A 17,124-nucleotide genomic window follows, 5' to 3' on the forward strand; every position below is an offset into this window, starting at 1 on the left:
TGTTGGCTTAACCTGGAGCCACCTTCACTTTTCCAGTGGAGATCATTAATGATTATATGAGCTTCCATGGAATGAAGAAAGCTTACAGACTTGTAAATGGTACCAGGAAAAACATTTTGTGCTATTTGGGAGCCTTTTTGGACTTCCTCAACTACTACTGCTCAAAGTAGACTGCTTAACAACTGAAGTTGAGTTTGATTGTTAATATTTGGGGGGGGGGGGATGATTAGAGATGTGACATGTACCCATTTACTTCTTTTTTTTTTAGGGGGGAGGGAAGGGATTGGAAGGGTTGGTTCATGTTAGGGGTTCTCGTTTATCTGGCCTTTGTATCTTTCATGCCTATGTTACTTGCTCTGTTTTGTATATTTTCAATAAAGATACTTAAAAATAAATAAATAAATAAAAAGGAGCATTAGAGTAAAGAGTCTGATGCACAATTGTCAATACCTTAAATTGAATTTGTTGAATTACTGGTAACCAATGTAGATGCTTAAGAATTGGTGTATGAGAACATTTTGATATGCTGGCAATCAGCTGGGAAGCTGCATTCTGGGCTACCTGCAATGCCTTGAGACTCGAAGAAGCTATACTGAGGTACAAGGCATTGCAGTAGTCCAACCGTGACAATACCATACTCTGAAGTACACTTCTGAAGTCATAATTAGACAACATAGGTTTTAATTTATCCAAATGCTTAAAAGTTGCTTGAACTACCTTACAAACTTGGCCTTTCATGTTAAGTCTATTATCCAATGTCACCCCTAACAACTGCACTTCCTCTTTTACTGGGACAGACATATCTCAGGTCACTCATCAAGTTCTTCTCTTCCCACAATCATCACCTCAGTCTTAGATACATTCAGCACAAGACCATTTGCAATCATCCATTGTCTCACCTGATGTATATATTTTTTTGATTTATATTTTTGTGATACAATATTAGCCCCTGACTTAGCCTTCAGAGAGGTGAAACATGGCCACATTAGGCATTGCATATTCTAGAGTTGATTGGAATAAAGTTCTCCTGTATTGGAAGAAATGTATTCTGCTTTTTGTAGACTGCCTGTTATGAAATTAGTCCCAGATTAGCCGAAGATAGGAAGAATAACTGAAATAAGGAACATAAGTTGTAAAGAATAATATCACTGAAAAAAGTACTTAACCCAGCAATCATATATTGCTTTTGCTTTTTTAAAGGATGGAAGAAATAGTTTCATTGGACATCAGCTTGGAGGAATTTTGGAAGTACCAAACAGCAAGGACCCGAGAGTGAAATCAGCCAGGGCCATTCAAATGACCTACTACCTCCAAACCTATGGCTCTGCTATGCAGGATCTTATTAGTGAGAAATGGGAGAGCGAATTCTGCAGACTGGTTTATAAAATACAGAAAGAACACGTGAACATTCACTTGTATTCGTTAACTTCCTTCAGCCTGCTGAAGGACTTTCAGAAGACAATTTCTCTATCTCAGAGTAAGATGCTGGTGAGCCTGGTGCTGATTCTGCTGACTGCCACCCTTTCTAGCTCCATGAAAGACTGTCTTCGAAGTAAACCTTTTCTGGGACTTCTAGGAGTACTTACTATCTGCATCTCCAGTGTCACTGCGACAGGAATATTTTTCGTCATGGATGGAAAGTATAACTCCACTCTCCTGGGAATCCCTTTCTTCGCTATGGGTAATCATTTCTGTTCATAATAGTAAGAGTTGTAAATGCCTTTCTAGGTAATAAAGAATGTCTTTTACATTCCAAGATAAATCTTCCTATTACTATCTTATCTTAATCTGTCCTTTGCCAAACTTCCAACCAAAAGAAAAATGAAAGCTTGAAGAATTTCAGCCCATGTGGAGGAACACTTGCATTCCTAAAATGGGGGAGAAATTGTTACTGAAAAAGTAGTCAGCTCAATATAGCAAACGAACACCTGGTGAATGACAAAAATGTTATCATCATCATAATAACAACCAGATAAAAGAGAAAGGAAAAAAGACAGCAAGATAAAGAATAATTTTAAATGATATTATAGCATCTCAAAACACATATATGACCATCTCTGGGAAAAGGTGACTAAAGTCACAAGAAACAACAAAATAATTTGTAATGCAACAACCCCAAACCCATTTTTACGTGAAAACAATAAAAAAAAAAGTTACAGATGTTCAAACATATAATTTTTTCAGACTGCTTATGGACCCAGGACATGAAAGATTGGTCATTCTCAACATTTAAATGGTCACATATGTGTTTTCAGGCTTTTTTTTTGTTCAGGCAGTATGGGGGAAATTCTGTAAGTGAGCTCCTCTAGTTAAGCCCCCTGGTGTTATGTAGTGAGACCTTATTCTATAATGGCAAGATTCCATTACAGAATGCTAGCATTGCCTATCATTACCCAGTATTGGCACACCTTTGTGCTTATGTTTATGATTAGTAGGGAAAATTTGCTATATCGCTCTATCCAAAACCAAATTGGTTTAGCTTATATTTAGGAGGAGGTAATCCACCAGGGTGGATGAACACTAACTCCCACGAAAACACAATAGTTAAAGAGAAGTGGGAAGTGGACCAATGACTCCAGGGAAACGGGATACTGATGTATAAGGTACCACTTTATTCACAGACTCGACACAGTACTGTGTTTCGGCCACAGGCCTGCCTCAGGAGTCTTAAATGATCCTTGGTACTAGAAATCAGTCTCGATGTCGGATGGTCTTGATAAAGACCTTTGTGATATATTACAAATGCTGTAGCGTCTCTTTGTAGTCTGTATTGGACAAATACAGTGAATAAAGTGGTACCTTATACATCAGTATCCCGTTTCCCTGGAGTCATTGGTCCGCTTCCCACTTCTCTTTAGCTTATATTTAGGCATCTGCATTTACACCAGCCATAGGCCTGGCCCAAATGCAGCAAGGGCACACATAACTTATTGTACTCTGTAAGTTGCATGTGTAATTGGCAGCCCCACCCATGTTCTTCCCATGCTGCACTCATTTGACTGTCCCCTTGCTTTTTCACGCTATCCCCTGGATTCTATATAGAGCGCCTAGAGATCTGAGATGAAATCCAAGTGTATTCTTCAACAACAAGCTAATCAGCATTGATAACAGCTCTTAACAAGCAATAATGAGCACCAATTGGCAATAATTAGAATTTACACGCACAACTCGCTAAGCGCATTCTGAAATGCAATGAACCTAACTTCTAATGCGTGCAGGCAAAAAGGGGCATGGTTATGGGCAGAGAAATGGGTGTTTCAGGGGCATTCCAAAATGTACACAGTGTGCCTAATCTACACACCGGGATCTACGCCATGTTTTCGATGGTGTAAATGGAGGCACATAGTTTTAGGTGCTGAGATATCAACTAAGTGCATTCTATATACCACGCCTAAATCTAGGCACAGCTTATAGAATATGCTTAGTCGGCACCAATTTCTGTGCCACTTACGTGCATTCTCAGAGAATAGCTGCCTCTTACGAGCATAAGTGTACATTTAGCAGAAAAAGAGCTGGTACTCTGTACACTTATGCATTCAAGTGGCACATAAATGGCAGCCTGTCAAAGATTTACCCTTTATGTGCCGTTTCTAAATAATAGCATCATTTTTACCATATGCTCACACTGCATTGTCCATTTCTAAAATGAAAGTGTGACCCAGCGCTGCCTCCCAAACTCTCTTCTTAAACCAATCCATGGCTGCTCATGGAGAAATGTTAGGAAGGCATGATTACTATGGCAGCACATGGCCCAGAGAATTCTCCTTGATTCACATCTTCAAGGATAGCATGCTTGCCTGTGGTAAAATGGGTAAAATGTTTTTTGTATCAATGGCCACACACCAATTTTGCCATTAGCATGTAACCATTAAAAAAGATTAGCACATGAGTCCTTACTACTACTACTACTATTTATCATTTCTATAGCGTTACTAGATGAATGCAGCGCTGTATACTGGACACGAAGAGACAAGTCTCTGCTTGACATAGCTTACAATTTAATTAGGACAGATAAACAGGACAAATAAGGGATAAGGGAATTACTAAGGTGAGAATGATAAAAGACGGGTATTGAACAAGTGAGTAAGGGTTAGGAGTTAAAAGCAGCATCAAAAAGGTGGGCTTTTAGCCGAGATTTGAGTGAGCCCTTACCGCCTACCTATTATGTAGGCAGTAAGGCCTCACACACTAAGCACATGCAAATAGGTTAGAATGCGGCAATCAGGGTCGCCGCCGCTCCCCCCTCCACCCCCCAGGTTGCCGCCGCTCCCCTCCCTCCGTCCACCACCGGGCCAGCCCCCTGCATTGAAATCACAGCACCTCTCACCTCCGTGTGAAAGTGCTGCAGGCAGCAGGGCAGCAGATCACCTCCCTTCGGCCCTCCTTCACTCTTTGTGTCCCGCCCTCGCGGAAGTTACATCAGACGAGGGCGGGACACAAGGAGGGAAGTAGGGCCAAAGGGAGGCGATCTGCTGCCCTGCTGCCTGCAGCGCTTTCACACTGAGGTGAGAGGCGCTGTGATTTCAATGCAGGGGGCCCAGCCCAGTGGCAGACGGTCGACAACGAAGGGCGGGTGGGACTGCGGCGCCGGGCCTCCAACCCGGGGAATTTTGTCCCCCCTGCCCCCCCTCTCGGCAGCTATGTAGTTGTGTTAACCAAGTAGCGCAGTGCACACCCATTCTTCATCCCCAGATATACCCCCTTGTGCCAAAAAATAAATACTGCCGGAATTATGTGCATCCCATCCTGCACATATCAATTCTGATTTCTACAGCCTATTTAAAATGGGGCTTTATATGTTTATATAATTGTGCAATCTAAAATGTAGTGAAAATAAATCAGACTTTCATAAGCTATGATTAAACAGACCATTAGCAGTAATCCTGCATACTCTCCTACTGCTTAAATTGTTTAAAGAAAAAAATATGCAAGATACATGATCAGCACCTGCTATAACCCAGGTGCATTTCTTTTCACTGGGATTAAAATTTCTCTAAACATTGATCATATCATTAACTTTTACCATCTGTCAGTAATTTTGTATAAACTGGATGCAGTTTCCATGCTGTTTCTGCCAATTCTAAAATCAATATTACAATTAAAATCTATGTCTTGAAACAAACTTTTTTTTTTTTGCTTTCACATTTTTAAAGCATTGAGAGGGTCTTTTACTAAGGTGCGCTCATGTTTTTAGCGCAAGCTAAAATTGTGGGCGCACTAAATGTTAGAGACGGCAATGCATTCCTATGGGCGTCTCTAACGTTTAACGCACCCACAATTTTAGTGTGCGCTAAGAACGTGAGCGAGCCTTAGTAATAGATGCCCTAAGTGTTTTAACAGTTGTTAACTTATCTCCCAACACAGATGCATAATTTTTTTTAATTAGGGGGCCTGATATTTAAAATGATTTAAATAGCCAGGAGAGGCTCCTGGCCCTTTAAATTGCCTGTCCAGTGCTAACTGGGCACGTTCAGTGTCAATTAACCAGATAGTGCTGCTGAAGATGTCCGGTTAGTGCTCAGTGTGAAATCAGATATTTGGGGGGTGATCCAGCGGTGGAGTCAGCACTTGGCCAGTTAAGTGGCCATATTCAGCATATAACCAGCCAAGGCACGTAAAAGTCAGTCTTATCTTTATGTGGTCTCCATAGCTGGTTAAGTGCTGAATATCGCAATTACGGGCCCTTTTACTAAGCTTACCGCGTGCCAATACGGAACTACCGCCAGGCTACTGCAGGAGCCCCGACGGTAGCCCACCCCAAGCACCCACGCTACCCCGGTGGTAGTGTCAATATGGCACATGCTACCTGCACATTAGCCCTACTGGTCCTTATTCTGTAAAGGTTATGCTCCTAAATTTATGCTCTTAGGAGCATAAATTATGTTCATCAATTAGGAGCATAAATTTTATAGAATAAGGATCACTGTGGCTTAGTAAAAGGACCCATTCATGTGCTAAGCACTCCAACTATTATTTTTAAAAAGGGGTCCTTTTACAAAGGTGCGCTGAAAAATGGTTTGCAGTAGTGTAGGCACGGGTTTTGCATATTCTATCCATTTTTAAGTGCACCTGTAAAAAAGGCCTTTTTAAAATTTTTGCAAAAATAAACGTGCGGCAAAATGAAAACTGCTGCGCGTCCATTTTGGGTCTGAAACCTTACAGCCAGCCACTGACCTAGCGGTAAAGACTCACGTGGTAACTGGCGATAATGACCCCTACGCGCACCAAATGCCACTTGGCGTGCATCCGATAGATGAAATTACTATAAGAGCCATGCGGTAGTCGGGCTGTAACTCCATTTTGGCACACGTTAGGCATGCATAGACACTTACACGGCTTAGTAAAAGGGTCCCAAAATTTTTTGTTGAGGGGACGTGTCATGGGCAGAGTGCATGCTAACCAGACAATGCAGGAGCAGTTAACTCTTCCCACATTAATTTTTTGCATCTAATCGCAACACTAGAACACGCAGTGGTGTACCAAGGTGGGGCGGTGGGGGCGGTCCGCCCCGGGTGCACGCCGCTGGGGGGTGCCACGCGCCTGTTGGCCAAGTCCACTCGTTCCCTCCATGCTGCTCCCTCTGCGTGGAACAGGTTACCCGGGGGGGGGGGGTGTAATTTCACCGGGGGGAGGGTCACGCTGCACCTGGGGGGGGGGGGGCACATTGGCGATCTGTCCCGGGTGTCAGCCAGCCTAGGAATGCCACTGAGAACACGACCTGAAAATACAAATTTTTTAAAGTCCTAAAAAGTGCAAGTAAAATCTAGGCTTAGCAGGCAGGAAAGTCCTGCATTAGAATGCATTAAGCTCAGATTTCAGTATACTATAGTAAAATGGTCCCTAGAGGAGCAAGAAGATATGAGCTGCAATCATGCAGTTCTAGACCTCTAGTTTTATTCAAATTTTATTAAAGATTTACTATACTGCCTATCAGGAAAGAGTCTAGGTAGTTCACATTCTAAAAAGTACAACTTAACTATTAAACTGACAAGTAGTACAACAAAACATTTTTTTAACAAAGGAAATGGGGAGGAACTACAAAATCAGAAAGGAAAACAAGAGGAGGAGAGGAAAAGGCAGGGAGTACTGAAAGTTTGAGCAGTCAGATTGTGTCATTTCCACAGTCTAAAGGGAGGTGAAGAGAATGCATTCAAGAATACAAAGGTCTTCAGGTCAGTTTTGAGTTGTTGTAGGGAGGTTTGATGGCAAAGCGAGTGCGGTAGTTTGTTCCAATGTTCCAGTCCTCTGTAAGTTGAGTTTTTTTTTTCTTCTTTGTTCATCTCTTCTTCCCTCCCCATGTACCTATCACTTACATCCTCTTTCTCCTTCCTCTTCTCCCTTATCCTCTTCTACTGCAATTTGCTTATTCCGTAATCCTTCTCTTATTTCTCTAATCCTTCTCCCCTCTTATCCTTGTACTTCTATAATTCCGTTCCTCCCCTCCCTTCTTCTCTTTTGTGGAAAATATTGTCTTCTCTCACCTTACAAATGTTTGGAAAGTAAATATGTGCTTCATCTCAGCAATCCAGCTTTAGCCAGGGTTTTAGCACGGAGACAGCACTGGCATCTCTGCATAGTGATATCCTATCAATCCTATAGGAAGGTAATGGCAGCACTTCTGGTTTTTCTTTGATTTGGTTGATCACCCACTGCTGTTTATGCATTTGTTTGAGATTGGTATCAGGGGCAGGTTATTGCCTTTCACTTAGAATCAAGAATATTTCAAGTACCTTTTGGTGCTTCCTTATCCCAACTTGTTATCTGTGTTATGGGATCATGAAACAAAAACAAAAAGCACCAAGGGCCTTCAAAAAAGGGGAAAATAAAGTCTTTAATCATATACATTGATAAAGCAATACTTAAGTGGACCCGACATGGTCTGTTTTTCGGCGCCCAGCACCAGGGGTCGTAAGAAATAGTGACAATGTGCGATTGTATTGTAAAAACAATACAATTTATTGCAACGCTGTGTGGTCCCTTCACACAAAATGGAAAGTTATTCGATTCAACAAGCGCAGTCCTTCAGTCACAGACTCAATCACCCCCAGCGTCCTGTTTTGGGACTCTTTATAAGTTCCCTAGCTACTATGATCCAAGTTCATAGACTTAGTACCTATCTGTATGCAGATGATAAGAACATAAGAGCACAAGCATTGCCATACTGGGACAGACTGAAGATTCATCAAGACCCCAATATCCTGTTAGCAGCAGGGGCCAATCCAGGTTACAAGTACCTGGCAAGATCCCAAAACAGAAAAACAGATTTTACATAGCTTGTTTCAGAAATAAGCAGTGGATTTTCCCGTCTATTTTAATCATGGCTTATGGACTTTTCCTTCAGAAACTTGTCCAAACCTTCTTTTTTTTGCTTTGTTAACTTAAATGCTTTTGTCACATTCTCTGGCAAATAATTCCAGAGTCTAATTACATGCTGAATGAAGAAATATTTTTTCTGATTTGTTTAAAATTTTCTACTTAGTAGCTTCATTGTATTCCCCTAATCCTTGCATTTTTGGAAAGAGTAAACAAGTGATTTATGCCTACTCATGCCACTCCACTCATTATTTTATATCCCTCTATCTCTCTTTAGCGCTCTCCTTTCCAAGCTGAAGAGCCCTTTTAGCCTTTCCTCATAGAGAAGTCATCCCATCTCCTTTATCACATTGCTTGCCGTTTTCTGTACCTTTTCTAATTTTACTATATAATTTTTTTTAGATGCGGTGTCCAAAATTGCACACAATATTCAAGCTGTTATCATTTTTGTCGCCCTTCTCTGTACTGTTTCTAATTCCGCTATATCTTCTGTCAGAAGTGGTGACCAAAACTGCACACAGTATTCGAGGTGCAGTCGCAGCATGGAGTGATTCAAAGGCATCATAACATTCTCATTTTTGTTCTCTATTTCTGTCCTAATAATTACCAGCAATCTATTTGCTTTCTTAGCTGCTGCTGCAAACTGAGCAGAGGATTCCAACAAATTATCAATGATGACACCTAAATCCTTTTCCTGGGTGGTGACTCCTAATGTGGAACCTTCCATCATGTACAGTAGCTATATTATGAATTCCTCTTTCCTATATGCATCACTTTGCACTTGCTCGCATTAAATAGCATCCGTCATTTCAATGCCCAGTCTCCTAGCCTCATGAGGTTCTCTTGCAATGATCTTGTGATTTAACAATGTCAAATAACTGTGTTGTCAGCAAATATCACTTCACTCATTATTCCCATTTCTAGATGGGAATAATGAGTGAAGTGATTAAATTTGCTGACAACACAGTCAGTGATTTCTAGATCACATATAAATATGTTAAAAAGCAGCAGTCCCAGCACAGACCCCTGGGGAGCCCCACCATTTATCCTTCTCCTTTGAGAACACTGACCATTTAACACTACTTTTTGTTTTCTATTTTTTAAACCAGTTCTTAATCCACAACAAGACACTGCCTCCTATTCCATGACTTTCTAATTTCCTCAGGAATCATTTATGAGGTATATTGTTAAAGGCCTTCTGAAAATCCAGATACACAGTATCAACCAGCTCACCTTTATCCACATTTATTCATTCCTTCAAAGAAATTTAGCAGATTAATGAGACAAGATTTCCCATGGCTAAATCCACGAGGGCTTTGTCTCATTAATCCATGTCTATGTATTGTGACAAGAAAGCTAGGGCAAAACCCTTGGGAGCCAAGGGATTAGGACTTAAATCTTGTCATCACTCGAAAAACCCTCTATTACCAGGAAAGTCAAAAGAGAATTCAGTAATATATCCTTACCCGCTTGCTTCTTTATGCACATCTAAGGAACTCCCTCTAATCAGGCAAAGCAGAATGCATAGGGGAGAGCTAGTAACAGGAAGGCCAGAGAAGGTAGCTCCAGCAGCCAGCTGGGGTCTGAAAGCAGAGCCTCTTGGGACAGGTAGTCCAGGAGCCAGTCTCTCCCCAGCTGGGACAGATAACTCATTAGCTGCCTGGGCAGAAGCAAGAGCTGTTGTTGGAAGCACACACTACAGGCAGAATTTGAAGGAAAGAGACAGACTGAAATTTCTTGGGTATGAGAAAATCCTTAAAGCATTGAATCTACTAAAGAGGCACATAGGCAGGCTGGAATTCTTTGGGTAGTTAATAGACCCTAAAGTATAAGGAACACAGGCATGCTGAAGTTCCTTGGGCATTGGATAGATCTTAAAGCATTGAATCTATGAGGAAGGTAAAGAGGCTGGGAGAGAAAAGCCTTTGGGAAAGTTATTACAGCCTTGGAAGTGGGGAGGCTGGGAGAAAGGATTTTATTGCAGCCTGGAAAGAGAACCTGGAAGAAGGTTTGGGCTGGGGAAAGCAAAGCCATAATTGGGGAGAAACCTCTGTATGCTGAGTTTTGTAGCCCAAGGGACAGTACTGGTGGGCTGAACTGGGAAAAGGATTTGAGAGCCTAGGTGTGGCACATGTTATATGCATGGAAAGGGGGTTTAAACCTCTGTGCAGTGCTGGTGTGGAACCAGAGAAGGGCTTTAATAGGAGTAAGCCCTCACTGATATATGTTTAATGCCCTACTATTACTTTATTATTGGTGCTTTTATATATTCTGGAAACCCTATAAGCCAATGCCAAGAATAAAGGCTTGTATTCTCTTTTTGTTATAACCACAATAAAAAGCTGGGTTTTGGGAAATGCTAGGCGTTGTGGTCATTGTAGGAAAAGGCTCCCATGGGGTTAGGTTGAGCTAGTTGTAGGGGAAATAGGAATAGCAGGAAGGCTACATCTTCTTCTCAGTACCAGCCATACCTGTGTGCGAAGACTCCCATCAGAGACCACTCACTCACCTTAAACAGCCATCAGGACCAGGACTTGCCCCTTAGAGCGCCCCTAGTGGTGACAGTATATATATATATATATATATATATATAGAGTAAACGTTACTTTATCCACCTTCCAATCTTCCAATACTTCACTTCTTTTAAAGATAAATTACATACTGCAAGTTCATTTTTAGCCTCTGCAATACCCTTGTTGGTTTCTAGACCAGCTTGCTTGCTGTGGCTTCTGTTATAGTGCCCCCTATTCTCCTGGTGAACCTCTAGACTTGGCCAGCCCTGATTCTAGCCTGGGCATGCCTTGCCTGCCACCAGTCAAGGCCTATCTAGTCTCAGGATTAGTTAGGCACCGTCAACTTGGATGCTGCCCAAAGGCTCGCCCTGCCCGGACGTGACAATTGGCTTCTTGCTTCTAATAAACCTAAGAAAGTTTTTATTGTGTGCTTTGTCTCCAAAGCAAGCTTCTTTTCAAAATCTTTCTGTGCCTTCCTTATTAGTCCTTTGCATTTGATTTGGCATTCCTTATGCTGTTTCCTATTATTTTCAGTTGGATCCTTCTTCCATTTTTTTGAAGGATGTTCTTTTAGCTCTAACAGCCTCCTTCACCTGACATTTTAACCATACCAGTTGTCATTTGTCCCTTCTTCTGCCTTTTTAATATATGGAATACATGTGGTCTGGGCTTTTTTTGTTTGGACAACATCCACGCCTGATGTATATGACCTTTACAGTTGTGCCTCTAAGTTTTTTTTTTTTTAAAACCATTCTGCTCATTTTATCATAGCCTCCTTTTCAAAAGTTAAATGCTAAAGTATTGAATTTCCTATCAGGCTCATTTTCGAAAGAGAAGGACGTCCAAAAAGCGACATAAATCGGCACTTGGATGTCCTTCTCACAGAGACATCCAAATCGGTATAATCGAAACCGCATTTTGGATGTCTTTCTCAGAAGTCCGTCGCAAGGACATCCAGATCTCAAGGGGGGCATATCGGAGGCATGTTCGAGGTGGGACTTGGGCATTCCTAAGACTTGGACGTCTTTGAGCCATAATGGAACAAAGCAAAGACGTCCAGGACTAAAACTTGGATGTTTTCACCTAGACTTATTTTTATTATGAATAAGGCACAAAAAAGTGCCCGAAATGACCAGCCAGCTCATTTTCGAAAGAGAAGGGCGCCCATCTTTCGACACAAATCGGGAGATGGGCACCCTTCTCACAAGGCTGCCCAAATTGGCATAATGGAAAGCCGATTTTTTGATACCCTCGACCGCTTTCTGTCGCGGGGACGACCAAGGTTCACAGGGGCGTGTCGGCAGGGTAGCGAAGGCGGGACTGGGGCATGATTAAGAGATGGGCAACCTCGGACGATATTGGAAAAAAGAAGGGTATCCCTGATGAGCACTTGGCCGACTTTACTTGGTCCATTTTTTTTCATGACCAAGCCGTGAAAAGATGCCCGAACTGAGGGAATCGGGGATGACCTCCCCTTACTCCCCCAGTGGTCACTAACCCCCTCCCACCATAAAAAACAGGTTAAAAATACTTTTTTGCCAGCCTCAAATGCCATACTCAGGTCCATCGCAGCAGTATACAGGTCCCTGGAGCAGTTGTAGTGGGTGCAGTGTACTTCAGGCAGGCGGACCTGGGGGGGGGGGGGGTTGGGGAGCTCAGCACCTAAGCTAAGGGAGCTATGCACTGGGAGCAATTTCTGAGGCCAACTGCAGTGCCCCCTAGGGTGCCCGGTTGGTGTCCTGGCATGTGAGGGGGACCAGTGCACTACAAATGCTGGCTCCTCCCACGATCAAATGGCTTGGATTTGGCCGTTTTTGAGATGGCCGTCCTTAGATTCCATTATCGGCGAAAACCAAGGGCGGCCATCTCTAAGGTCGACCCAAATGTTGAGATTTGGTCATCCCTGACCGTATTATCAAAACGAAAGATGGACGCCCATCTTGTTTCGATAATACAGTCGGGGATGCCCCTTTACGGGGCCGTCCTTAGAGATGGGCGCCCCCGTTCGATTATGCCCCTCCAGATGACCATTGGAAGGAATCAGGGATGACCTCCCCTTACTCCCCCCAGTGGTCACTAACCCCCTCCCAACCCCCAAAATTGTGATGAACAACATTACTTGCCAGCCTCTGTTCCAGCCTCAGATGTCATACTCAGGTCCAATACAGCGTACTTCACAGGTGCACCCAGGCCCATACCCCACCTACTTGTTACACTTGTGGAGGAAACAGCAAGCCCTCCAAAACTCACCAGAAACCCTCTGTACCCACATATAAGTGCCCCCTTCAACTATAAGGGCTATGGTAGTGGTGTACAGTTGGGGGTAGTGGCTTGGGGGGGTTGGGGGTTGGGGGGCACAGAACACAAGGTAAGGGAGCTGTGTACCTGGGAGCATTTTATGAAGTCCACTGCAGTGTCCCCTAGGGTTGTTGTTCTGGCATGTCAGGGGGTCCAGTCTACTACAAATGCTGGCTCCTCCCATGTCCAAATGGCCTGACTTTGGACGTTTTAGACTTGGACATCTTTGTGTTCAAAAAACGCCAAAAATCAAAGACGTCCAAATCGCAAAATGTCCAAATCCAAGGACATCCATGGTATTTTTGAACAAAAAAGATGGACATCCATCTTTTTCGAAAATGACCTTTTCCCTACCTCCGAATTTGGATGTTTTACAAAGACGTCCTAATTCCAACTTAGACGTTTCTTTCGAAAATGCCCCTCTATGTGCACTTACTCCAATAATTAACTCAAATCTGATGATGTTATTATCACTGTTGTCAAGTGGCCCCAGTACTGTTAGTTCAGATCACGTGATCCACTAAGGACAAGATCTAGAGTTGCTCCCCCTCTTATTGGTTTCTGAAACAGCTGCTTCATACAGCAGTCCTTGATTTCATCTATGGACTTTACCTCCCTAGCATGCCTTGATGTTATATTTATCTAGTCAATTGAAATCACCCATTATTACTATGTTACCCAGGGGTCCTTTTACAAAACCATGGTATAAAGTGGCCTGCGTTAGTGTGGGTGTTTTGGGTATGTGCTGGGACAATTTTTACTGTGGCTGGGAAAAGCCATATTTTAATGGGCTAGGAAATGAATGTGCAAAAAAATTAGAACTAGCGCATGCCTATTCAAAGCCTGAGCCCTTACCGCCAGCCATTGACTTAGCGGTAAGAGCTCATGCGCTACCCGTGCGGTAACCATGCAGTGCACACCAACGTGGCCAGGTTGCTGATTACGCTGGGAACACACACATCCCACGCTAGAAAATAGAAAAATATTTTCTGCTGTGGGATTTGGCGTGAGTAGTGTATCTCCATAGCATTTGTCAAAATTCATTGATTTTGACAGGTGACACTTCCAGGTTTTCAGCAAATCAGAAGCGAGGATATGCCCAAGCCATGCCTTCTCCCCACCCCTTTGATGATGTCATTGCCCAAACCATGCTGAGCCATGCCTACTCCCCACCCCCTTGGATGATGTCACTATAAGATCATTCAGAGATGTTCAAAAACGCTATACAACAGAGTATCCAACAAGCTTTAGATATCATAAAAGCAGAGCATCACCCGAGATTTAGTTACAAATAAGATAAGATTTATGCCTGGGGGTTTATATAATTTCTTATATTCTAGAAGTCACTAACCGGGAGGGAGCGAGGTGGGGCATTTGTAGAGTTTCAGAGAAATATACATCAATGAGAACATGTATCCTATTGATCTCACACAGACAATGTGAAAAAGCAAACATCAGGCTAAAGACCCTGATCTCACACAGAGAATAGTTTACTTTGCAGGACAAAAAAGTAAACAGCTCTGCCGTTCTTAAAAAACAGGTGTCATAAGAACATAAAAGTAGTCATACTGGGTCAGACCAGTGGTCCTTCTAGCCCAGTATCCTGTTTTCCAAACTGTGGCCAAGCCAGGTCACAAGTACCTGGCAGAAACCCAAACTGTGGTAACGCTCCAAACTACAAACCCCAGGGCAAGCAGTTGCTTCCCATGTCTGTCTCAATAGCAGACTACAGACTTTTCCTCCAGGAATTTGTCCAAACCTTTTTTAAACCCAGATACACTAACCGCTGTTACCACATCGTCCGGCAAAGAGTTCCAGAGCTTAACTCTTCATTGAGTGAAAAAATATTTCCTGCTATTTGTTTTAAAAGTATTTCCATGTAACTTCCTCAAGTGTCCCCTAGTCTTTGTACTTCTGGTACAAGTAAAAAATCAATTTACTTCTACTCATTCTACATCACTCAGAATTTGGTGGGCCTCAGTCATATCTCCCCTCATCTGTCTCATCTCCAAGCTGAAGAGCCCTAACCTCTTTAGCCTTTACTCATATGAGAGGAGCTCCATCCCCTTTATCGTTTTGGTCGCTCTTCTTTGAACCTTTTCTAATTCTGCAATATCTTTTTTGAGATACGGCAACCAAACCTGAACGCAATACTCAAGATCCTTTTCTGTGTCCTTTTTTTGAAAAACAAAATGCCTATTTTCTTTCCTGTGAGAAAGCTTTGAACAGCTTTAAAAGTAAGCACACGGTATCCTTTTCAAAGAAAAATACTATAAGAAAAAGAAAAACATCTATTTTCTTTTCCTATGAGAAAAAAAGTTTAAGGTGCACATGTGTGACTAACAGGTGATTTTTTTCGAAAGAGAAGGGCGCCCATCTTCCGACACAAATCGGGAGATGGGTGTCCTTCTCTCATTGTCGCCCAAATCAGCATAATCGAAAGCCGATTTTGGCCGTCCTCAACTGGTTTCCGTTGCAGGGACAACCAAAATTCACGGGGGGGGGGGGGGGGGGGGGGGGGGTGTCGGCACCGTACCGAAGGCGGGACTGGGGCGTGATTAAGAAATGGGCGTCCTCGGCTGATAATGGAAAAAAAGAAGGGCATCCCTGACGAGCATTTGGCCAACTTTACTTGGTCCATTTTTTTTCACGACCAAGCCTCAAAAAGGTGCCTGAACTGACCAGATGACCACCGGAGGGAATCAGGGATGACCTCCCCTTACTTCCCCAGTGGTCACCAACCCCCTTCCACCCTAGAAAAAACTTTAAAAAACATTTTTTTCCAGCCTCAAATGTCATACCCAGCTCCATGACAGCAGTATGCAGGTCCCTGGAGCAGTTTTAGTGGGTGCAGTGCACTTCAGGCAGGTGGACCCAGGCCCACCCCCCCCCCCCCCAGTTACACTTGTGGTGGTAAATGTTGAGCCCTCCAAACCCCCCCCAAAACCCACTGTACCCACATGTAGGTGCCCCCCTTCACACATAAGTGCTATGGTATTGGTGTACAGTTGTGGGGAGTGGGTTTTGGGGAGTGTTGGGGGGCTCAGCACCGAAGGTAAGGGAGCTATGCACCTGGGAGCAATTTGTGAAGTCCACTGCAGTGCCCCCTAGGGTGCCCAGTTGGTGTCCTGGCATGTGAGGGGGACTAGTGCACTATGAATGCTGGCTCCTCCCACGACCAAATGGCTTGGATTTGGTAGTTTTTGAGAAGGGCGTCCTTGGTTTCCATTATCGCCGAAAACCGGGGACGACCATCTCAAAAATGACCTAAGGACGACCATCTCTAAGGTCGACCTAAATTTGCTGATTTGGGTGTCTCCGACCGTATTATCGAAACGAAAGATATACGCCCATCTTGTTTCAATAATATGGGTTGTCCCGCGCCTTTACGGGGCCATCCTGCGAGGACGGCCTCATGAAAACTTGGGCGCCCCGTTCAATTATGCAAGGTGTGCTGAAAAATGGCCTGTGGTAGTGTAGCTGCGTATTTTGGGCGTGCACAGATCCATTTTTCAACCCACCTGCACAAAATGCTTTTTTAAAATTTTTGCCGAAAATGGACATGCAGTAAAATCAAAACTGATGCATGTCCATTTTGGGTCTAAGACCTTACCGCCAGCCATTGACCTAGTAGTGTCAAGCAGTAATGACCTATGTGTGTCAAATGCCACTTGGCGCGCATCTGATACGCACGCCCAAAAATAAAAAATATTTTTCGAACGGGTGTATCAGACATGTGCCAAGAATGAAATTACCACAAGAGACATATGGTAGAGGTAACTCCATTTTGGCACATGTTGGGCGCATGTAGACTCTTATGCAGCTTAGTAAAAGAGCCCCTAAATTCCGCCAAGGCGGTAGGGGGCAATGTTGGGGGGGGGGGGGGGTTTGACATCACTTCCTGTCACATGACCCCCATCCAAGATGGTGGCTAGTAGTGGAAACAGGAAGTGACATGATGCATACAGTGGTGGCCCCCATCTTGAAAAGGGGTGTGGCT

The 17,124-nt window shown here is 43.3% G+C and overlaps 1 protein-coding gene across 2 annotated transcripts in view; it reads left to right on the plus strand.

The window, feature by feature from the left end:
* PTCHD4 (patched domain containing 4) overlaps positions 1-17,124 on the plus strand; it is a 77,341-nt gene that overhangs the window by 38,791 nt on the left and 21,426 nt on the right. For both annotated transcript variants that reach the window (XM_030195582.1, XM_030195583.1), the window contains exon 2: positions 1,201-1,681. In XM_030195582.1, coding sequence (XP_030051442.1) covers positions 1,201-1,681 — 481 coding nt within the window. The remainder of the gene's footprint in view (positions 1-1,200; positions 1,682-17,124) is intronic.

This window comes from Microcaecilia unicolor, chromosome 3, assembly GCF_901765095.1.
Source record: "Microcaecilia unicolor chromosome 3, aMicUni1.1, whole genome shotgun sequence".
NCBI classification, from domain to species: domain Eukaryota; kingdom Metazoa; phylum Chordata; class Amphibia; order Gymnophiona; family Siphonopidae; genus Microcaecilia; species Microcaecilia unicolor.